The 24,808-nt window shown below is 37.5% G+C and overlaps 2 protein-coding genes across 2 annotated transcripts; both read right to left on the bottom strand.

Annotated features, from left to right (window-relative positions):
* Positions 1-11,662: 11,662 nt before the first annotated feature.
* LOC133783573 (uncharacterized) lies at positions 11,663-12,518 on the bottom strand. Its single transcript, XM_062223228.1, has 2 exons — positions 12,080-12,518; positions 11,663-11,993 (listed from the first exon to the last, which is right to left on the bottom strand). The coding sequence occupies exons 1-2, from the start codon at positions 12,511-12,513 to the stop codon at positions 11,852-11,854; spliced, it is 576 nt and encodes a 191-aa protein (XP_062079212.1). The 5' UTR covers positions 12,514-12,518; the 3' UTR covers positions 11,663-11,851.
* Positions 12,519-13,502: 984 nt separating this feature from the next.
* On the bottom strand, positions 13,503-15,639 carry LOC133783570 (uncharacterized). Its single transcript, XM_062223226.1, has 2 exons — positions 14,439-15,639; positions 13,503-14,356 (listed from the first exon to the last, which is right to left on the bottom strand). The coding sequence occupies exons 1-2, from the start codon at positions 15,291-15,293 to the stop codon at positions 13,643-13,645; spliced, it is 1,569 nt and encodes a 522-aa protein (XP_062079210.1). The 5' UTR covers positions 15,294-15,639; the 3' UTR covers positions 13,503-13,642.
* Positions 15,640-24,808: the final 9,169 nt, after the last annotated feature.

Raw genomic sequence — 24,808 nt, 5'->3', positions numbered from 1 at the left:
CCATTTGACAACATGAACCTGGCATACAGCATGTGGCCTGTGGTGTTGGCGAACTATAATCTTCCACCTTGGTTATGTATGAAAGACAACAATTTGATGCTGACCATCCTTATTCCTGGTCCAAAATCACCGGGTAAGGACATAGATGTATTTCTAAGACCATTGGTGGATGAGTTGAAGGAGTTGTGGGCGAACGGATTTGTTACGAGAGATAGTACGACCAACACTATGTTCAAGCTGCGCGCAGCCCTTTTATGGACAGTCAATGATTTTCCAGCTCGAAGTAGTTTGTCTGGATGGAGTGGTCAGGGATACAAAGCTTGTCCTACATGTAATGAAGACACATCTTCCATTCGAGTGATCGGTAAGACATCGTATGTTGGTCACAGAAGATTCTTGCCCAGTACACATCGAATGAGAAGGAACACTGAGTTCGATGGACAAATTGAGAGAAGACGTCCTCCGAAACGATTTACTTGTGAGGAAATAGTAGAAGAAGTGAACAACCTTCCACCCCAAGTTCCTGGAAAACACTTGCAGTTTGGAGGTGTGAAACGTAGAAGAGTTGCGGAAGATAGAAATTGGAGGAAAAAAAGCATCTTCTACGAGCTTGATTATTGGAGTACAAACATTTTAAAACATAACATTGATGTCATGCATGTCGAAAAAAATGTGTGTGATAGTCTCCTCGGCACAATCTTGGACAATGATAAGTCTAATGACACCACTAATGCAAGATATGATTTGAAGAAGATGGGAGTAAGGGAATCATTGTGGATTTATGAAGATGAGAGTGGAAAGTTGATGAAGCCGCATGCTTCTTACGTGTTAACTCTTGCTCAGAGACAACAATTTTGTCAATTTATTAAAGAAGTGAAATTTCCAGATGGCTTTTGTTCACATTTGAAGAAAAAAGTAATCGAGAATGAAACAAATATCATTGGGTTGAAATCCCACGATTGTCATGTTTTAATGCAACGATTATTGTCTGTGGGTGTTCGCAAGTTTCTCCCAAAAGATATATCGACCACCATTTCTGAACTATGTAGTTTTTTCAGGCAACTATGTTCGAGGACTATAAATGTTACAGATATGGAGGAAGCACAAAAAGACCTTGTTCTGATATTGTGCAAGATGGAGTTGATCTTTCCTCCGGCTTTTTTTGATATAATGATTCACTTGGTCTTACATTTGCCTGAAGAAGCAATTTTGGGTGGACCGGTATTTATGAGATGGATGTATCCTTTTGAAAGGTACATGAAAAAATTGAAGAACTACGTGGGAAATAAAGCTCGTCCTGAAGGGTCAATAGCTGAAGGCTATGTCGCTGATGAGGCTATGACATTTTGTTCGATGTATTTCAAAGGGGTTAAAACTAAATTTAATCGTCTTGATCGCAATAAAGATGAGGTGTATGTCCCACGACACCTTACTGTGTTTCAATCTCAATGTCGTCCCCTAACAAAGGGAACTCTCAAGCCTCTAGATCTTGCGACTCGTGAAATGGCTGAATGGTTCATCATTAACAATTCACCCGAAATTCAGGGTTACTTAGAGTAAGTTTATTCCCTTTAAAGTGAAATTTATGTTTATTCCAAATTATTTTATCTAATGTAGTCAAAGCATTCAAATTTACAGCGAACACCTAGTAGAGATCAAACTGAAATTCCCAGATGGTGATCATAATCTTTTACAGAAGAAAAATTTTCACCAGTGGTTTCATAAGAAGGTAAAATTGAGATTATTTTTAAACCTTTATTATTGTAATGATATTTTTATTATTCTAATATAAGTTTATTAATTTATTTAGATATATGACTTGCACAAACAAGGATCTTTAGAGAATGGTGATGAGTTGCTAGCTTTAGCATCTGGGTCAGATCACTTGGCAACATACTACGAAGGTTGTATAGTTAACGGTGTTCGATTTATCGCTTATGACCGAGATCAAAAGCGCACCACACAAAATAGTGGAGTGTCTGTTGCGGGAACTGAAGGTTTTAACTATTATAGCACGCTTCAAGATGTACTGGTCTTATCTTTCACTGGTGCATATTCAGTTGCATTGTTTAGGTGTAAATGGTTTAACACTGATCCAAGCAAGAAGAAAACAATCACTGAAAATAATATCACCAGTATAAACGTCAGTAGCGAATGGTACAAAGATGAGCCTTATATACTTGCTAGTCAAGCTAAGCAAGTATTCTATCTCGATGATCTACTTAGAGGCCGACACTGGAAAATTGTTGAGGATGTCAATCACCGTCAAATTTGGGACATCAAGGACGATGAAGCTGATCCAGATGTTGATGTCGTACATGACATAAACTCATCAAATTTTCTGTTGACCGTGGATCTCGGTCAGTTGGTTATGGAATCTCATGAACCTGCAACATATATTGGCACTATACAAAATTCACCTGCTGATCAATTAGATGAAAATTTCATAAATGACGACTTAGGCGAAGAAGAAGTCGATGAAGAAGATGAATTGCTAGTTGATATTTGTGAAGATGATGTTAATCATGTGTCTCCGATTGATGTTAATTTAATTAATGATGAAAGTGATAGTGATTATTCTTCTTAGTTTTTATATTTTTGTAATAATGACAATTGTTTAAAATATAATATATTAGACTTGTAATCATGATGTTCATTTCCATTGGTGATATTTGATACTAACTAACAATTTAATACTAACTAATCATTTTTGTTCCTAAGTACAATGTCAACAGATATAGCCACCTCTCACGGCGGAGATGGTGGAGGTCTAGACCCGCCAGATCCTAGTAGAGTACCATCTTCCTGCGAGTCAGGTTAATAATAATTTTCAAATTTTTCTCATAGCTTGAAAGTCAAGCTCAACGAATGTTTAAATATAATATTAATATTTCAAATTTTGGTTATTCTTGAAAATGTGGATAGCTGAAGTGCCGAGAAGAAAGGGTCGTGGCCTGGCTAATTCGAAGCCACTTGAAATTCGACGGCGAAATGCCGGGAAACCACTAGATCTTCAGCTTGATCCTAGGACGGACAAAGTGGTTGGCTTAGAGGACAAAGCTTTTGTCCGCGAGATAGGCCTCCAAGTCACTTTATTGTTGCCAGGACATTACTTGGATTTCGCTGATGTACCTCAACAATTTAAGGAACAAGTCGTACAAAGGATGAAGGTACAAATTTAGAACAAGTCTTGTGGTATAATTTTTAATGTAGAAATCATTTACAAACTAAACTAACATGTTATTTTTAATGTAGTATTTTTATAATGTTGATGGTCATCCAGAACCCGAGAGAGTTATGAAAACTATCTACACAGAGATGCGCAAAAGATATTCTGAGAGAAAGAACATCAGACATACTCACTTCAAAAAATATTACTCTAATCCGGAAGATTTGCAGAGTGTTTTAGTTGCCCCACCTGACCATTGCTCCAAGGAGAGTTGGAAAGATATTGTTCAGTTGTTTTTTAGCCCAAAATTTATCGCACGATCCAACCAAAACAAGAAAAACAGAAAAGAAATGAAGTATACATTGACGCAAGGCACAAAATCGATGGCGGCTAAGCGTCACCAATTTGTAAGTAAAAATATTAATTTAATTTAACAAAATTTTACATTCTAACTTCCTATCTCTAAATTTGTATAGGCGAACCCTGATGAACATGTTATTGATACTTGGAAAGATAGCCATTTGAGAAAATCGACAAAAGTTTTTATCAACGACACAGCTCGAGAAACTTTTGTAAGTTTAAACTTTTGTGTTATTATTTTCATTAAACTATGTTACTGATGTGTTTCTAACACTTTTTATGAATAGGAAAAAATGACGGAAGAGCTTGAGAGGGCATGACTTCAAAGCCAGTCTCAAGGACCGACGTAGGGATCTGAAACTGGATCTGCTGCCGAATCCTCGTCGATCGATCAGTACGAGATTATGAGTAAAGTACTTGGGGAGAGGTCTGACTTTCAAAGAGGAGTAGGTTACAGCAAAGGCAAAGGGAAAAAATCAGCTTCCAGCTCCACAAGTCAAAGTCAGTCACAGGCCCAACCTCAGGAAGACATTGCTACTATGGCGGAAATAATTAAGTCAATGCGTGAAGAGATCCGGATGTTGAAATCTCAACAAGGTCCATCTGGTAATCCTCAGCATACCAGTACAGAAGCTGAGTCGCGGTTTGAAAGCCTTCTCCAACGATATTTACCATCACAACCTGAAGGTGGTATATCTTCTCAAAGTCCACCTCCTTGGTCGATGCCACAACAACAACAACATGTGTATCCACCTCAACAGAATTATCCAAACACCTATGGACGCTCCTCCCAGTCCCCTCCTTTTTATTACCCCGGCCTCCCTACAGGATCTCAGACATCACATCCTAGGCAGCAACATCCACAACAGATGTATGGTCAATTTGTGAGTTCGTCGCAGCAGCAGAGGTATGGTCAGTTTGAGAGTTTTTTGCATCAGTCTCCCTCGCCGCGACCACATGCTCGACAATTTAGGTCATCTTCGCAGCATCACTCTACACAAGCACTACAGTTTGCTTCACCACTGTTGCCGCGCCCTAATACTAGTGATCAAGATATTGATCTTAATAAATATTTTACACCAAGTTGGCCTGATCAAAACAATAATAATTAGATTATGTTTTTTAATTATATTAAGACTGAAATTTTATTATGTTTATTTTATAATTAGTTTATATGTAATTAAAATGAGACAATTTGTATTTTATTAAGTTAATTTTATGATTAATTACAATGTTATTTTTGTTTGATGAATATTAATTGTGTTATTAATTATAATATATGTTAAATATTAGTATTTTTAAATAAGTATTATATGTATATTTATTAAGAAATAAAATAAAATTAATTGTTTTATTTTAATATTAGTAATTTAATACCGGCGGATTATTAGAGGCAGAACCCACCGGTAATAAACGGGTCAGACGGGGGGTCAGCGTTGCACATCACCGGCGGGGTCCCGCCTCTATTAATCCGCCGGTAATAATACAATACCGGCGGATGGTGTCAGTCGGTCGGTAATGGTGATAATACCGACCGATTATTAACGGCGGGGTTTTACCGGCGGACCTCCGCCGGTAATATATAATACTGGTGGATTCACCATGTATTACCGGCGGGATCCTCCGCCGGTAATTGTAATTTTTGTTGTTGTGATAATGTACACCATCATATAAATTTTTTTGGGATTATAACTATTCAAGTGCCGAAATAGAAAAATGATGCACCGGTGTTGCAAAAAATAGGATGAGTTGTAGTCGCTCCCTCCATATATATATATATATGTAATTTTTAAATTTTGTTCCATTATATATTTGCAATATATATTATTATTGATTTTTATTTTTGGTGGAATGAATTCCTAGATGCACTATTGTTATTAATTTTTACTATGTTTTACGTTAATTAACCACTACAAAATATTATTTTATGATGAATAAATAATCACACATACACACAAAGAAAATTATAAATATAAATATATATATTTATATATATACTAGGTATAAAATACGTGCAATGCATGTTATATTTGATATTTTTTAAAAACGATGTAATATTAAAAAAAAATTAATTAGATAATAAATAACATGATTATTAAAATGTACAACATGATTTAAGTAGAAAGTTGTTGTCATATTACGTAAAGAACTACTTTGAGGTACATTTTCAAACAGTGATTGCTTCGATAACATAATATATTAAACTTATAACTAGTTAAAACCAAATTAAATGAAATAATTGAGTTCGACAAATTGAGCAAGAAAGATTTCGACGAAGCAGTGACTGTGGCGAACACAGCAACGGCACTGAGGGTGGCGTTTTCCCATTGCCACCGCTCAGAATAATAATAAAGTAATCTCACCGATATTTCACCTTTCTAACTGTTCAATCATCCATTAACAAAATCAGTGCATAGTTCAAAATTCAAATAAGTCGAAACAATGAAAAAAAATATAATACCTTCATTGCGGGAGCAGTTCCGTGTCTGCAGCACAAAAATAGATTGCATAATAAGAATACATCCATAACTGTAAAGGCTCAACCACAGTAATATTCACTACCGAGGCGCAATAAAAAAAAATCTCCTCATAAAGTTATTAAGAAGTTGACTCCAACTGATACTACATTATCTCAAGTCAAACTGCAAAAAATAAATATTTTTCTAGTCTCTTGGGGGAGGATCTTTAAAGAAACTTTAATAGACCATACAAGACAGCAATTAAAAATGTAAAAAGTTAAATACCGTAATATCAAGAAAATATGGACAATGGAATACCAAGGTGATGGCAACAAGATATACCTTGAAGAACTCATAGACATGGTATTCCAAAACTGAATGGTTTGAAGAATAACGGTCCGCAATAAACATGTTCAGAGCCGATACAAAGTTTCCCAGAACTAAAAGCAAAAGAGCACAAACTATGTGTCAGGCACTTATAAACCACACTGACAGATAGAAAAACATAATAAGTTAGAAGCCCATGCCTCTGAAGCAACTAATAAAAGTAACTACAACTTACACAGCTAGTACACACTTGTCAAGAAAGAAAGCAAAGATTACTATACCCTTTTTCGCATTTCAATTAATTGTCAAATGAGGTGATAGACATTACGTGCAAAATGTCAACTTTTAAAAATACCGTCAAAATACCTTTTCACAGCTCTAGTCAAAACTTGTATAATTATATCGACAGACAAAAATTAATCAGTAACATGTAAACGAGGAAAAAAAAAATTCAAAATATCAAATCAAAAGAAGGGAAAAAAAAACTTAGACAAGAAAAATACCCTCGTCTACGTCAACGGCAACATCAAATTTTTCACGGGGCAAAGAATGGTTAGGAAATCCAAGAAGCTTGCTACGCCCATATGATGCTTCGCCACTACCATTTGGGGCCAAGGTACGAGCATCGGTGGCACAGACGTCTTACAAAGCAGAAAAGCCCTCCAATTCCAAATCATGAACGAATTGAGCCTTATGATGATCAAAGCCACTACTTAGACGAGCCCCATTATTGGCATTACTACTATTAGTATGGAGTGAATGTCGACGAGGATCTCAGTTATTATTATTAAGAGAATCCGAAACAAAGAACCTCTCACAGTAGTACTACTATAATAACGCATCGAAAGTGGAAACTTGGTGAAGCAAGATTTCTCCGAAGAAGAATGAGAAGGGTCGATTTGAAATCCTCTGTTGAGAAAAACGTTGCTGCGAATTGCTTTCTAAAGTTACAAAGGAAAAAAAAAAGCAAAGCTTTGTATCAAAGAATAATGCTTTGCATATGAATATGAAGAAACCAAAGCAACAATTCTGATTCCTTGGCGCTGAAATGGCTATTCGAGCACAACATCACCCTCTAAATCCCACTCTGCGCTTCACCTTAAAAGTACAAGCCTCAAAACATCTTATTCTTTATCGTTTTTGCCTTCGCTGTAAATCTACACCAAAAAATTAAACCAAAGATCAGATTTTACAAATTTAACGTCTGACAGATTTTGTTCTTGAAACATAGATGAGTGTTTAGCCTTCATAATTGTTGAACATGAATGATAAACTTCTAAGATAATAAATTTTTATTTTTATGTAAATCTTTTTTTTACCTTCTTTACAAGTTTAATAGAAGATTATAAGAATTTATATTTCAAATTTACGATTGTGTTAATTTATGATTCATAAATAGATGAGATGATTTTTATTGTGTCTGCAAATGCTAATGGTTGTGTCCTATGGCAATGGTTGTATATTTCTCAACTATTGCATTGTTTGACTGAACTATAGATTCTGTTAAAATGTTAATAGTTAACTGTTAAAGTATACTAAATTCAGTTAAAACATACTAAATTCTGTTAAATACAAAATATCGTTAAATAGTCATTTATATAATAGGTAAGATATATGCATTGGATATAAAGACATACCTATAAAGATAGCCTTGCGTTTATAACTACAGTGAAAGTGTTCACGCAAGTAGAGCGTCAGGGCATGATGATTTGCACTCAATGCATTCATTAAGGGAAATTTCATTATTTATGTCTAATAATGTCTAATATTACCAAAAAATCTCAACATTAATAATATTTTCAATTTAATGCTAAACTTTCCTCTCATACCCAAAATACCCCTCCCATTATATCAAAAATTCACAAAACCTTCTCTTCCACTCTCCTCCCTCTCTCTCTCTAATTCTCACGAAATCTCCATAAAACCTACAGTTTTGTATAATTTTCTTGTCAAAATCATTGTTAGTTATCTCCATTGTTTCTGTGAAGTCGTTAATATCAAAGGCAACATCTATTTTGAGAGTTTTTGGAGGAGAAAAACCATGGGTAATGAGATTTTACATTTTATGTGTTGGGTATTATTTGTTTACATTTTTTTTGGCTATTTTGAACAGATCTGAGCCTATATTGGTGTATTTTTCGGGATTTTTTGAGAGATTCCGCGATCTGTGTTTTTCTGGGTTTTCTGCAATTTTTTTGCTCGATAGCAGCTCGATAACGGTTCGATGGTATGTAGAAGAAGGTCTTTGTAAGAGCTCGATGTAGCTCGATGTGAGCTCGATAATAGCTCGATAGGTTCGGGTTTAGTGCTCGATGGAAACTCGATAAGGGTTCGATAAGGGTTCGAATGGATCTACAATATTTGAGCTCGATAGTAGCTCGATAGGGTTCGATTGAGGGTTTGGTTAGGTTTTATGGTCGGTTTTGAGAAATGATAGCTCGATGCTAACTCGATAATAGCTCGATAGGGGTTCGATGGAGGGTTTGGTTAGGTTTATGTTCTGTTTTGAGAAATGGTAGCTCAATGATAACTCGATAACAGCTCGATAGGGGTTCGATGGAGGGTTTGGTTAGGTTTATGTTCTGTTTTGAGAAATGGTAGCTCGATTCCAACTCGATAATAGCTCGATAAAGCTCGATAATGTTATTTTTTATTGCATTTCTGGAAAAATGACAGTTTTCCTGACAATGTTAATGTTTTTTTTTCCAACACAGGCTCTATTGTCTACGTTTTTGTATCCTACAATGGTGTTTGGGAATTACAAGGGAATAAGTGGATTTTCAAGGACCCTCAATGCACGGTGATACCGATGGAGGATACTGTAACGTACTTGCAACTTCTTGACATATTGCACAAGGAACTTAAAGTTGATAAACAGATATATGAGTTGAAATTGGAGGTTCCTTACACTTGCGGCGACCAACCGTTTACACCCGTTCATGTTGAAAGTGATCTTGGTGTCCGTGCATTCATAGGAGTAACATCTAAAGAAAGGTTGGCCTTGTGTGTCACTCCTGTTAAAAATATTGTCATTGCAGACCCATATTCCACTCCCGGACCTGAGGGAGCAGCCAGTACTTTAGGATTTCCTATTGGTGACCTGAGGGACAACCAGTATGAGTACAACCCCTATGTGAATGACGATCCGGTAGCCGAACACAATGAGGAATTAGGAGACAATTCGGTGGATGATGATCTATTAGCTGAACATTTGCAAGTAGAAGAAGCACAAGAACAACCAATACATCATATTGCACGGACGAACCCACCAAGTCAAGGACGCCGAACACCTGGCACCAGCTCTAGTCGTCCTGGTGGAACAGAATATAACTATACAGGGAACATTTCTATATGTTCAACAGAAGATCACAGAAAATGGAGTGCTCCCATGTTTACAAAAGAAGATATCATAGCTTGTAGTCGTTCTGAATCACCCTCATCCGGTATAGCGTTGGGGGAATTACATCTTGGGAAGACATTTGAGAACAAGATGGAATTGAAAACCAAAGTGGCTCTCTTTGCAATGAAGAATAATTTTGAGTTTATGGTTAAGAAGTCTGGTACTGATGTGTTGTATATCACCTGCAAGGATCCTGATTGTGGTTGGAGAATAAGAGGGAAAAAAGTAGCGTGATCAGAGATGTTTGAGATCACTGTTTATAATAGTGTACATACTTGCTCACTAGAATTGCGACAAAAAGACCACCGTCAAGCAGCACCTTCTGTCATTGGGCACCTTATCAAGAACAAATATGCTACTGATGGCACTAGCTATCCACCAAACAGCATAAAGGAGGATATGAAGAATAATTTTGGTATCGATATGAGTTATATTAAGGCTTGGAGATGCAGAGAGAATGCACTCGGTTATGTTAGGGGGACACCTGAAGAATCGTACTCCAAGTTACCTTCTTACCTGTACATGCTGCAGCAAAAGAATCCAGGTACAATTACTGATTTTGTCACAGATGACGGTCGCTTTCTTTACTGTTTCTTCTCACTCGGAGTTTGTAGAAGGGGATTTACATCATGTCGTTCTGTTATATGTGTGGACGGCACTTTCTTAAAGTCAAGGTACGGTGGCCACATGTTGTGTGCTGTCGCATTGGATGCGAATAACCACATTTATCCAATTGCATTCGCGATTGTTGACAGTGAGAATCATGCTTCTTGGAAGTATTTCATGATGAAATTGAAGGAAACCATTGGAGTTGTTGATAATCTGTCTTTTGTATCAGATAGGCATGCTAGCATTATTCATGCTCTTGAGTTGGTCTTCCCTGATGCCTACCACGGCGCATGCTACCATCACATAAGTATGAGTGTAATCGCTAAGTTCAAGACCGATCACTGTCACAAGGAGATGTGGAATGCGGCATATGCATTTCGGAAGTCAAAATTTCACAGGTTCTTCAACAATATAAAGCAAATGGATCCTGCCATAGCTCAATATCTCGAGGGTATTGGCTTCGATAAGTGGACTCGTGTATACTTTCCTGGGAATCGATACAATGTAATGACAAGCAACTACGCTGAAAGTTTCAACAACAAAACCAGAGACGCAAGAACCTTCCCAGTCACTACTTTTGTGGAATTCATTCGTTTCACAATTCAGTCATGGTTTGCCGCGCGTCGTGAGGAGGTAGAGAAGTGCACATCCAAATTAGCAACAACATATGAGAAAGATGTCTCAGGCATTGCGGATGATGCAAGGTACTTGAAAGTCCATCCTCTTGGACAGTTTGAATTTCATGTGGTAGACCCAGAAGGTGATGGTGAGGTGAATTTGATGACCAAATCATGCTCTTGTGGTCAGTTTCAAATAATGGGTTACCCTTGTGTTCATGGTGTGGCTGTGGCCATGTTGCGCAATGTCAACATTTACTCACTGTGTTCACCATATTACACTACTGAGATGTGGAGGGAGTCTTACAAAGAAACAATTTACCCAACTGGCAATGAGGATGATTGGGAAGTTCCCGAGAACATAGAGAAAATGCAAGTTGGGGTTCCCGTTGAAAAACAACCAGTTGGTCGACCGAAGAAGAATAAGGTGGGAAGAAGGAAGACAAACCGCACTCCATCGAATGGAGAAATCATTCCCAGTCAGCGCAAGTGTAGCATGTGTGGTGGTCTTGGCCACAACAGGGCTACATGCAAAGCTAGGCTTTAAACTTTTTTTTCCCATTTGAACTTGTTGTATTAATAAACTCTTTTTATTTGATTTTTCTTAAAAGTTATGTTTATGGCAAAGCTAGGCTTTAAAATCTTTTTTCCCATTTGAACTTGTTGTATTAATAAACTCTTTTTATTTGATTTTTCTGAAAAGTTATGTTTATGGCAAAGCTAGGCTTTAAACTCTTTTTTCCCATTTGAACTTGTTGTATTAATAAACTCTTTTTATGAAGGTAACAAATTTTGATAATTCAATAACAGTTCGATATAGCTTGATATTAGCTCGATAACAGCCCATGAAAGTTATAAAAAAATGTGAACAACAAACTGTACATGTAAAGACCCTGTATATATACAATCATCAAGGTAACAAATTTTGATACCACAAGTCTGTGGTCCACTTGTTCCTGAACACCTCCATATTTTCATCGCAGATAGCTTCCAATGGAAGACCGACCATTAGATGCTCAATATACTTGATAGCATACACACCACAATCCCCACTATAAAAAAATTAATAAATATTAAGTGTGCACATTACTATAAATTTAGTTAGAAACAAAACTAGTATGAAGATGATGTTTGTTACCTTCTCTTTGACTGAGGGAGCTCGTGTTTCTGTTTGCGACGCAATGTGAACTGATGCGGCCTATTTCCTGCTGATGGAATCTTCAACATCAAGCTATCAGTAAACAGTTTACTCTGCATTAACAGAGAAGGTAGCATAAAGCACCATGGATTCATAATATCCTCAAGCTTTGCGTCACTAATCACCGAGTTGTCTGAATCGTAAACAGTCAGAGTCCAACTAGAAATGGAAGCCTCAATGGCAAACCAATGTTGTTGTCCATAGTTCTGGCACCAATATACATCCTCAACTCCTCCCCAAGATGCCAGAAACTGCTGCTCGATGCCGGTCAACATGGACATAATGTCAGCATCCCAATAATACTTTGTTTTGTCGGCTGTTTTCTTGAACTGATCATATCGGGCAGGTATCACTTGTGAGAAATAACTGTTCATCACAACTGCATTATGTTGATATATATTGGGAAAATACTTGCGACGCATACGAAGCATGTGTTCTGCCGCATCAATATGCTGCAAAAGAGAGTACGATAAAAAAATTAGCAAATACCATCATAAAATGCTGATGTCGAGCTCCATCGAGCTCACACCGAACTCATATCGAGCTCACATCGAGCTCATATCGAGCTCACATCGAGCCAGTCTGAAACAGTAAAAAACAAACTACTTTAACATCCCTATCGAACTACCATCGAACTACTATCGAGCTCACATCGAGCCAGTCTGAAACAGTAAAAAACAACCTACTTTAACATCCCTATCGAACTACCATTGAACTACTATCGAGCTCACATCGAGCCAGTAAAGACAACCTACTTTAACATCCCTATCGAACTACCATCGAACTACTATCGAGCTCACATCGAGCCAGTAAAGACAACCTATTTTAACATCCCTATCGAACTCCCTATCGAGCTCACATCGAGCCATCATGAAATAGTAAAGACAACCTATTTTAACATCCCTATCGAACTCCCTATCGAGCTCCATCGAGCTCACATCGAGCCACTTTGTTAAGGGAATTTTCACTATCGAACTCACATCGAGCTTTTAACATCCCTATCGAACTACTATCGAACTCATATCGAGCTCACATCGAGCCAGTCTAAAACAGTAAAAAAAAAAACCCTATTTTAACATACATATCGAACTACTATCGAACTCATATCGATCTCACATCGAGCCAGTATAAAACAGTAAAAAAACAACCTATTTTAACATCCCTATCGAACTACCTATCGAGCTCCATCGAGCTCACATCGAGTCAGTAAAAACAAAACATGTAAAATTGAAAACAGTCCATAACTAGGTATAAATGGCTTACCCCATCATTGAGCCAGGATTGGGGTGTCTTCAACATCAGAAACCACGCTGGACTGTGACTCCCAGTCTTTACATCCCGCGAGGTCTTGTTGGGCATGTCTCCAAGAAGCCACTTGCACATTGTCCTATACTGTTTGGGATCTGGCTTCTTGAGAGGGTCCAGCACATGTGTAGCCTCGTCTGCTGGTGCAGTTGCATCAGTGCGAGGTCTTTTCCTCGTGGGATCCGTATAGTCCTCAAACTAATCTGGTTTACGTCTTTTGCGTCTAGCCCTCTGAAATTGAACCCCAGCAACATCCTCAGGTTTGACAATAACGACTCCCGGAGTCTCAGCATCAGGTGTCACAATGATGGTAGGAGGCGTCGTTGGATCATCAACATAGTCTAGCGGAATATCAAATGACTCTGAGTCTGAATCTTCATTGGAGCCCCTCGGTTTCTCCTTAACAAATGTCAGGATCTGACTGAGTACGTCCAAGATCACTGACTGGTTCTTCAAGAGGGTCTCCTGTCGACCCTCGACTCTGTCCAACCGCTCAATCAAGTCGGCCAGCTCAGGGGCTGAGGCTGAGGCTGAGGCTGAGGCTGAGGCTGGTGTTGGGGTTGGTGTTGGGGCTGACACTGAGGCTGGGGCTGATGTTGGGGCACAGGTTGATGCTGGGGCTGAGGCTGGGGCTGATGTTGGGGCACAGGTTGAGGCTGGGGCTGAGGCTGGGGCAATAGGAGGGGTGGGACCTGCAACCTCCTCCCCCGGGGCAGCATTAACAAATATCTTGGCTGCCTCGGCAGCCTGAGAAACTTTCTCTGCCATTTTCTCAAAAGTCGCATCCTCCTCCTCATCAGTCTCCGAGGGATCCTGGCCAAGCCCAGGATAAAGGGGAAGATCTCCCTCAGTCAAAGACAAGTAATAGTCTTTTTCTGCTGGCCGAGGCTTCAACATCGGAAGAACAATTAACTGCAAACAACATAAAACATTTGGTTAACTCAAATAATGATAAAAGATAAGCATATAGATAAAAAAAAACAACATAACTTACATTCTTCTTCAATAATATCGGTGCGATGACGGACTTGGTGAAATCCTTGTTCCTCCGATGCGACCAGCTAAGCATCCTCGGGAACATGTTTCCCGAGCTCACAACAAGCTCCACCGCAAGCTGTTGGATAGCCTCATATGCCCAGTACTGTAAGGCAGGGGCATAACCATACATACTGTATTTGGACTCTTGCTGCACCTTGGCATCCTTCTTGGCATCATAGTTGGCATTTTGCTTCACCATGTCCTTCTTACAAGAATGCAATAGCCTCCTATAAGAGTACTTCCCCCATGGATAGCTGAAGAAGTACTCTACATTCTCAACAATTTTTAGAATATCTCGCCAAATGTGCAGTTTGCCCTCAATGGCATTCAGAACCCCCTCAACAAACAGACATAGACCAAGCTTGTACACATCTTCCACAACCGTACAAGTCTTGAAAGCATGGTCCACCTGTGACAGCTTTACTTTCTCAGCATCGTTGAAATACTCCTTTATCAACCGATCGCTGAGATTACGCCCTTCCAACTCTTCTGGTGACGGGAAGGCACTGAAATCCAACCCCGTCACCAGGGAAAACTCTCCCATGCCGAATCTACAAGACTTCGACCCCAAGAAAAAATGCACCTCATCTTCGTTGTTGCTGGCGATTTTCCTCAGCAACAGTTGATGCACCAAGACTCCGGAGAAATTAAACTCCGAAGCCAAAAAGAATTGCTTGAAAGGGGATTCCTTAGCCCTTTCAAGCAGCCCGAGCTCCAAAAACCTGGTCTTAATGTGATTTAAAGTACTACTACCCCGATATGTCACTCGACCAGGAAAGTGATCACTGAACGGAACAAGCAACTTAGGCATCTGTAACAACACATGAAAAAAAATTTGTAAGAAAACAGAATAAAAAAAATTTCATAAAAACACTGAAATAAGTTGTCATCGAGCTCTATCGAGCTATCATCGAGCTGCAACATACCCTATCGAGCACTATCGAAAAACTATCGAGTTCCATCGAGAAATATCAACAACCTAAATTTATCGAGCCTATCGAGCCAGTATCGAGCCTATCGAGCTAAGAAAAATCTGTCTGTCTAGATAAATAACCATCGAGCTACAGTCTAGTCTCATATCGAACCATTATCGAACCTATCGAGCCCTTGTAATATAATACAACATATCCTATCGAGCTCCTATCGAGCTCATGTCGAGCTCCATGTCGAGCTCATGTCGAGCTCCATGTCGAGCTCATATCGAGCCATAATCGATCCATCATCGAACTGTTCAAACTACCTTATCGAGCCTACTATCGAACCTATCGAGCCACTGGTTCAAACCCAGAAAAAATTTCCCACAAAATCGGACAACCCATTCCACAAATCACAGATTCAACAACGATATAAAGCAAATATGGACTTGGGTTCAAGATTTTACCTTAGATTTTTAAACTTTGAAGGAAATATGCTCCGTGGGTCTCGGGTTTGACAGAAAAATGGGAGTTTGCAGTGGGCTCGAGATCGCCGGAGAAATGGGAGAAGGTGGGGGCTCGACGGAGAAGGTGGGAGCTCGACGGAGATGCGGGCTCAACGGCTCGACGAAGATGGCGGCTCGACGGAGGTGGGGGTTCGATGGTTTTTGGGGGATTTTTGTGAGACTGAGAGAGAGAGAAACCGAGACTGAGAGAGAGAAGGCTGAGATTGAATGGGAAGGGTATTTTGGGTAAGAGGGAAAAGCTTAGCATGCATTTGAAAAAGTTAATAATGCTAAGATTTTTTTGTAATTATACCTATTAGTATGTATAAAAAGTGAAATTTCCCTTCATTAATATATGAGAATTAAATATCACATAATTTTTTTAGTTAATATAAAATTTATTATTTATTTATTATCATATATATATATATAGATTATAAAAAAATTACACGAACAAAGACTTATCCGATCTAAAGAGGATTCTAAAGGGACCGGTTGTCAGTTCCGGTTGGCATAACATGTGTTTTAAATACATCGAAATACGTATTGTTAAGGGACCAACTTAGTCGGACATAATCATTACCTCAATCCATTTGCTTATAGTAAAACAAACTAATGGGGTTTCTCACCTCAATCCATTGGGAATCGTAATCCACGTCATAGCTAGAAACTGTGGCTGTGTGTTTGAGAACAGGCATGGAAGAGTTGTGGTAGGAGATTTTGAATCGTTTGTCAAGAAAACATTTGGATGATCCAATTCCGAAAGGGTATGGAATATCTACATATCCACATTATTGTCATTAATAATGATCCAATCATAATAACATTAACAAACAAGTAGTAGTAGTAGTTCAGCAGACTCATCATCAGTGCCTGTTTCTTCTTTATTGATCACTTATTTGTTATCTGGTATCACATTTAATTAAAAAAACACACATGTATAGTACTTCAATGGTGAATTAAATTTCAGTTTGAATATATATATATTTATTTATATATATATATAAACAAAAAATACTATAAATTGATAAGCAAATATCTAATTAATTAAGACCATTTAATAGCAATAAGTCAAACTAAAAGATATAAGGTTAATTAAACAACTATTTGGTATATGGTGTTTTATCAAAATACACACTTACACTACGAAAAATCTTAGTTTTAGTCACAACAAATTTTGTGACTAAAAACAAAAAATTTGTGACTAAGGAAAAATCATTATACCTATGTCATCACTAAAAAGTCCGTGGCTAAAAGTATTAGTCACAAAGATCACAATTTGTTGTCACTAAATGTATTTTTAGTCACAACAAACTTTATCACTAAAAATAATAGGTCGTGACTAAAACTACATTAGTGACAACTTGTGATTAAGTAGGACTTTTTAGTCACAAGTAATTTTTTGTTGTTACTAAAAGTGACATTTAGTCACACAAAATATATGCTGTGACTAAAAAGTTGTCACTAAAGGTTACCTTTATTTGTAGTGTTAGTACCCCATATTATTAATAATATTATTTATCTAGTACCTTATAATTTAAAATTTTACATATTTGGTGTCTTAAACAAATTTGATTAATGAAATTTTATCAATACGAATAAAATACTGTCAATTATATAAGTTTCAAATTCAAATTTAAATACTTAATTACATATAACTTAGAGCAATTTATTAGTCATATTGATAAAAATTTATTGATCACATTTGAGTCTAGGTACCAAATATGTACAATTTTAAATTATAAGGTACTGAATGAGTATTACAGAAAATATTAGGTACTAAATCTGCATTTCGATAATACATAATATATCAAATATGTATTTACCCGAGATATATTTATGTATAATATCTATAATGCATGAAGTAATTACTAAATTCCCTCGTATATATATTTTATAACTCGCCAATATATAATTTAAAACTTGAATTCGAGTACTCATATAAAAAGAGTAAAAAATAATTTATGTACATCATCAAGGAAAGTATGATAGAGTGCTAATATGACACGATACACTTTTTCTATTTCCAACATAGTTATAATCTCAATTTTTTTATATAACACTACAAGAATAAAGGTTATTAGCAGCGGAAGTATTAGCGACAGACCAAGTCCGCCTATATTGTACAGTCTATTAGCGGCGGACATGAGAGTCCGCCGCTAATAAAAGTAAGTATTTAAAAAAATATTAAAAAATATATTAGCGGTGGACCCACCGCCGCTAATATGCCAGATAAAATGCCCGGGAATAGTTTTTAAAATTTATTAGCGACGGATAATCACCTTTATTAGAGGCGGACTATCCGTCGCTAATAGTATTAGCGGCAGGTAATCACCTTTATTAGAGGCGGGCTACCCGCCGCTAATAATATTATTGTCGGCGGGAGAAACTAATAGCGGCGGGTCCCACATCTAATAATATTATTGGAATCGCCCATTTCCTCTTCGTGTCTGTTCTCAAACTAATCCCTCTTCGCCCATTTCCTCCGCCCATTTCCTCTTCGCGACTCTCCCTAACGCCGAGCCTCTCCAGTCCCTAACGCCGACTCCATCTCGAACTGCTCTCTCTCCCTATCACCAAGCCTCTCCAGTCCCTCACGCTGGTTCGCCACAAACACGCAAACCCAATTGCCTCTTCTCTAAGCTTAAACCCAGGTGAACCACTTTCTCGCATATATATATAACAATGTATCTATATTCATATTGTGCTCTAATATTTTTATACTTCTCTCAGGCAACGACAACTAGTGACCCACGCCGATTGACCTCCTCCACCACTGACCCATACCTCTCAGGCGTAAGTTTTACTGCTTGAATTATCCATTGTTCCATTTTTTTCTACTGTTTATGTTTATGCTTCAAGAATGATATGATTTTCTTTGTGGAGCAAAATTTTCTAATTGTGCTCTCTGATATAACCAAGTGTATTTTTGTGTATCTTTCATGATGGTGTCTTTCTGTGTCACCTCCTTCACACCGAGCAGACCCACTGCACTACCTTACATAACTATTACACTTCAAGTTTTTCTAATAACTTTATTTGTGTATCTTGTATTTCCTGTCCTTCGTGATCTAGTTCACTCCACCTTCTTCTCCAAAAAAGATTTCAACCAAAAAAAACGAGTACTTCAATATAGTGAGGCAGATTACTGTAGTAGTACTATACATATGTAATCTGCTTTATTCTTATATATATATATATCATGTGTGTTTTGTTCTCCACATTTATTATTGTTGATTAAATCGTTAAGCAAAATTTGTATCACACTTATTGTTACACCCAGATTTCGAGGCATAAGAATTGTGATCTCGAAAGCTGGATTCGCAATGAATGGACTCGTAATGTCTGGATCATGTCCGCGGCCGAGGCATCAAGCCTGCGATGCAGAGACGACTTCGAAGATAGTAGCCTCGAGATCCTAACAAGCTCGAAAGATAGATATCGAGGTGCATCTGTTCTCGGGATGGCCTCAGATCAGGGACCCCAAGCCCGATACAAGTATGAGCTCGAAGTCACATGATCTCGGGAAGATACTATAGCTCGAAAGTCAATAAGAGACCTGGGTGAATAAGGCATTGGCGATATAAGATAATAATTTTGAATATCTTAATGAATCATCAATCAGAGACGCGATCTACATTGATTGCTATAAATCCTCTATAATCAAGGGATATTAATTGTTCAGTTATACACCCCCTGATCTTCAGGGGACGTTTCCTTGTATATAAGATTACAGGCTTTGAATGCCATTAAATTTATTTGCATACACAGAATAACTTCCCGAAATATGTGGGATAGTATTATGAAATCTTTTCTATAAATAGAGAGGTCATGCACCATTGTAAAGGACCGAATTTTGGTGATCTTGAGAGAAAACTCTGGAGAATTGATCCTTGAAGAATTTTCAGAGATCATCTTAAGTTTAATAACAAAGACTCGTGGACTAGGCAGATTGAACTGCTGAACCACGTAAAAAATCTTGTTTGTGTTATCATATATCTTTTGGCCATAACTGATTATTGTTTTCGTGCTCTTATTTCACTGTTGACGAAAAACGGCATCAACAATTTGGAGCTTTCATTGAGAGCCTTAAGCATTCAGTCCCTGAACAAGTTATGGCCGCTAATAATCAGAACGTTCCTGAAGAAAATTATCCAAGACGTCCTGGGAAACAGCCGATGGAAAACCCAGATGTTGAAGAAAGAAGCGGATCCTCCGATTCTCGGGGACCACCCGCTCCACCAAGAGATGATGATATGTATTAAAATCCTAAGCGATATGTTCCCATTGTGGAACTTGAGAACCAGCAGTTGAAACAGCAGTTGGCAGAAGCCAACAAGCGGAATGAGGAGTTAGCAAGGATAGCCGCGGAGGCGCAGGTGGCTCAGCCCCCGCCTCCGCGTGAAAACCAAGCTCCTCCTCCTAGGGACGTGCATGTTCCTCCCCGCAGGCCCCGTGGGCGTCCACGGAAGAGTGCTGCCACAAGAAGGCCGGTACAACCTCCAGCACCAGCAGAGCCATCCGCTCCCCCTAGGCCCCAGAGAAGTACGCGGGCTAGGGCCCCGGTTAATCCACCTGTAGAAGTACCTGCGGGAACTGAGAATAACCAAGCCCCTGCAGAGGCTCGGACTCAAGTCCCTGGGAGCGCACCAAATGCAACCAACCCATCTCGAGCAAACTCCGGACCGTTTAGGCCGCGAAATGGGTGGCAGCCACCGTCACCCATACGGTTCCCTCCATCACCTATAAGATATCCTTCACCTCCTCGCAGGAATGCTCAACCAGTTCGAGATCAGGACGAAAGGCATGCGGAGAGGAGACAAGGAAACAGGGAAGCTTTTCAGGAGCGGAGAGGTGCCCTATCTGAAAGGAGTCAAACATCTCGGTCTCGCACGGCGGAAACGAGGCGGCAGGGAAAAGACTCATCTCGAAATAACCATGCGACAAGTTTTACTAGTGACGACTCTGGAGATACCAGATCGGTCAGCATGCATGATCGAGGTTGAAAGAATACTGGGAGCCGCAGGAATCGCTCCGACCTACGAGAACACTTGAATCAAAGTCGGGGTAATGTTAACCTGACAAACCCGGACCTGAGGGATCGCTTGAATAGGCGTAAAGACCCCCTACGAAGGCGCGAGCCTGGCATTGTGATCAACGACAACCGAGTCCAGACAGTATCCCTCGCGGACCCAGTCCAGGAAAGAATTGATCAGTTGGAAAAGGCCTTTAAAACCAAGAATTTTCATTATCTACACACTTATTATATAGAAGAGATATATATACTAGTATGAAATCACATGTCATGTGGCATGTGCCCATACGTATAAATATGATGATAGTTAATATATATAAAAAAAAAAAAGTATTTAAGAAAGAGAGATGGATAACTATTTTTTTTTTTTTTAAATTAGGTTTGCTAAATTTTAAGTCAATAAAAGGTAAAATAAATTTAAATCAAATAAAGAAAAAATGAAAGATGACAAGGGAGTATTTTCCTAAATACAAACTATATAATATCCTTTCATTAGTTTATCATATGAGTTGTTTACATAATTAGTAAATATAAACTATGTTTAAAATAGATTATAAAAAAAGACAAAAAAATGGATAACAATCACCCACTTATTCACATTTGTATAATACTAGATACAAGCAATGTGCACACATTTGCTTAGTTTTATTTATAGAATTTATTAATTATTTTTATTAAATTTATATTAATGTCATATAAATTTCAAATAAATATCTTATTTTAATTAAATAATTTATTTATTTTTGTTTAAGTTTATGTTTGTTGTAGCTTTTGAATTTGAGAGTGACAACAAGAAATTATATATTATATTTTTAATGTAATATTAAATATTATACGTGGATTTTAAATTTAAGTTTCTTGCTAGTTATTTTTTAAAAAGTAATATGTTGTTAATTGACAGTAGATTATATTATATATTATATTTGATATTATTCTAATAAGTGAGTTTAAATTTAATTAAATTTTATTTAAGTTATAAAACGTATGATTTTATTATTTTTGAATAATTATCATTGTAAAATATATTAAAAATATCCTATTATATTTAATTATTTATTATTTTTAAATAATTATCATTATAAAATATCTCAAAAATATTCTATTTTAATTTGATTAACTATTTATTATTTTTAAATAATTATTATTGTAAAATATCACAAAAATATCATATTTTAATTTTTTTAATTATTTAAGTTTAAGTGTTTATAAAATATCTTTAAATATATGAATATTTTATTAAAATTAACATAAAAAAAAAATAAAAAACTATTAAAATAAAAAAAAAATCGTTATCTATTCGCTTATTATATAAAAAATATATATATATATATAGGAAATTTCTTATGTGGAGACGGTAAAAACGTCTGCACCGGTGGAGACGTTTTTTTTTTCACCATTTGATCAAATTAACGGCTGTGATCTATCCTTGTTCTAACTCTCTCTCATTCCCTCACAATTCCGAATCCATTGACACAACCCATTCAGATAACTATTCTCTCACAATTACAAACAGAGAACTATTCTCTCTCTCTCTCTCTTCCGAAACTCTCTTCCGAAACAGAGTTCTTTGTTTGTAATCCATCTCAGTTTGTTCTCAAATTAAAAAAGTCTTGTATCATCGAGTCCTATTGATTCCAATCGAGGTATGTTCTAAAATTCCGAGAGTGTCATCAAGGCCCCTTATCGAGTCATATCGATGCCTATCGAGGTATTCCCTAAACTACCCAAAAATACGGACCATCGATCTCTATCGATGCCTATTGAGGTATTCCCTAAACTACCCCAAAAGACGAACCATCGAGGCCCATCGATCTCTATCGATGCCTATCGGATTAGAACTTGTCTTGTGACTTCTTCAAACTCTATTTTCTTGATACAATGAAAACATAAGCTCCCTTTATATGTGTTGCAAAATCATCATGGTATAGAGACAGGTTGTTGAATATCCTCAATTTGGTTGCGCTAGGATTATAATTTCGGTGATCGATCTCTATCGATGCCTATCGAGGTATTCCCTAAGCTACCCAAAAAGACGGACCATCGAGGCCCATCGATCTCTATCGATGCCTATCGAGGTATTCCCTCAGCTACCCAGAAGCCTGTGCCATCGAGGCCCCATCGATCTATATCGATGCCTATCGAGGTATTCCCTAAGCTACCCAAAAGCCTGTGCCATCGAGGCGCCATCGATCTAAATCGATTCCTATCGAGGTATTTCCTTAAGCTACCCAGAAGCCTGTGCCATTGAGGCCCCATCGATCTCTATCGATGCCTATCGAGGTATGCTATAACAGTCCCAAAGTCTGTATCATCGAGTCCCCATCGATCTCTATCGATACCTATCGATAACAAAGTAAAATATTTATCTAACTCCAAGTACAGCAGATGGATTACAAGCGGATGGATTACTTGGATTCCAGGTACAGCAGAGATCAATGGCCGGACTAGAGATCAATGGCCGGACTAGTTTGAAGTAAATAGATTTGTCTTACTAGCCTAACAAGAGCAGGAAACAGATTCGGAAGAGAGAGAGAATAGTTGTGAATGTGAATGGGTTCGATTGTGAGGGAAAGAGAGAGAGAATAGTTATGAGAGAGATAGACCAAATATTAGGAAAATCACACCCCTTTATTTGATCAAAGGGTGCAAAATAAACGTCCCCACCGGTGGAGACGTTTTTACAGTCTCCACTTGAGCAATGCCCTATATATATATATAAAAGTCTCGAGTAATCAACAGCCTAAAAAGTCTTTGAATGCATTAATTAGAGGACTAGTCATCATCAACCATTAATTTTGAAGCTATAGCTAGTCTTTTTTGTTTTGTCTCATATGTATATTGTTATACGTCTAGGTCCACAATTATATTAAAAGGAAGAGAGCACGATAAAGAATCAAATTAGATAGGGATTTGATTTATTTTGTTTAAATTTTAGTTTTTAATAAAATGTTCAATAATTTTTTCGACAAAATTTAATAAATAAAATATGAGTTTAGAAGATATGGATGTATTTGTTTAAGTTTTTTTTTTAATTTTCAATTATTTAAAATGATTTTATTATCTTAATATTAATTTATATTATTCTAAATAGATCAATTAAAGATGGACCAATCAAAATCGAACATATGTATAATATAGTTTAAGTTAACGGAGTTTAATGGAAGAGGTAGTAGTTAATGTGAAGAAAGTATAATTGAAAATGAGCTGTGACCAATGAATCAACAGCAGAGCACTTTGGTATTTATAAAGCAAGAGTTACATCAGAAAATTAAGTACTTAACTAACTCTTGTTACAATAAAACAGACACACTAACTACTCAGATTAACACCCCCTCAAATTGATCAGCCTTGGCAAAACGGTCAATTTGCGGCACAAGACAGATGCTTGGTGAAAATGTCAGCGATTTGATCTTCCGAGGCCACAAAGTTAACATTGAGTTCTTTTCAATAAAAGTCAATCTCTATGTGTTTGGTTCGAGCGTGATATATTGGATTTGCAACCAAATGCGTAATACTCATATTGTCAAACCGCACCACTAGAACTGAATCAAGAGGAAGGTGAAGTTTACGGAAGAGATGCTTGTACCATGCCAGTTCAACTGCCACATTTGCGAGAGCACAGTATTCAAATTCGGTGCTGCTACGGGAAACCACACAAGGGAGTCACCCAAAAATACACAAAAACCACTAGTACTCCGCATATCTTCGGGGCTAGATACCAGTCTGCATCAGTGAAGGCAGAGATATGAAGAGAAAAAGTAGCATGCGTTTCACAGCAAGCCAATGAGCAGAAGTTGGTTGCTGCATAAACTGGCATGCGTTAATGACATCAAAGGCAATGTCGGGTCTCGTCATAGTCACATATTGAAGA

Source organism: Humulus lupulus, chromosome 6, assembly GCF_963169125.1.
Source record: "Humulus lupulus chromosome 6, drHumLupu1.1, whole genome shotgun sequence".
Lineage (NCBI taxonomy): Eukaryota > Viridiplantae > Streptophyta > Magnoliopsida > Rosales > Cannabaceae > Humulus > Humulus lupulus.
This window is presented reverse-complemented; position numbering and strand designations above follow the sequence as displayed.

Coding starts and splice junctions, on each gene's coding strand:
- LOC133783573 (XM_062223228.1), bottom strand. CDS start 12,513: ATGAACAGTTATTTCTCACAAGTGATACCTGCCCGATATGATCAGTTC. Junction 11,994..12,079: donor CTCCCTCAGTCAAAGAGAAG/GTAACAAACATC, acceptor ATTTTTTTATAG/TGGGGATTGTGGTGTGTATG.
- LOC133783570 (XM_062223226.1), bottom strand. CDS start 15,293: ATGCCTAAGTTGCTTGTTCCGTTCAGTGATCACTTTCCTGGTCGAGTG. Junction 14,357..14,438: donor CGATATTATTGAAGAAGAAT/GTAAGTTATGTT, acceptor TGTTGTTTGCAG/TTAATTGTTCTTCCGATGTT.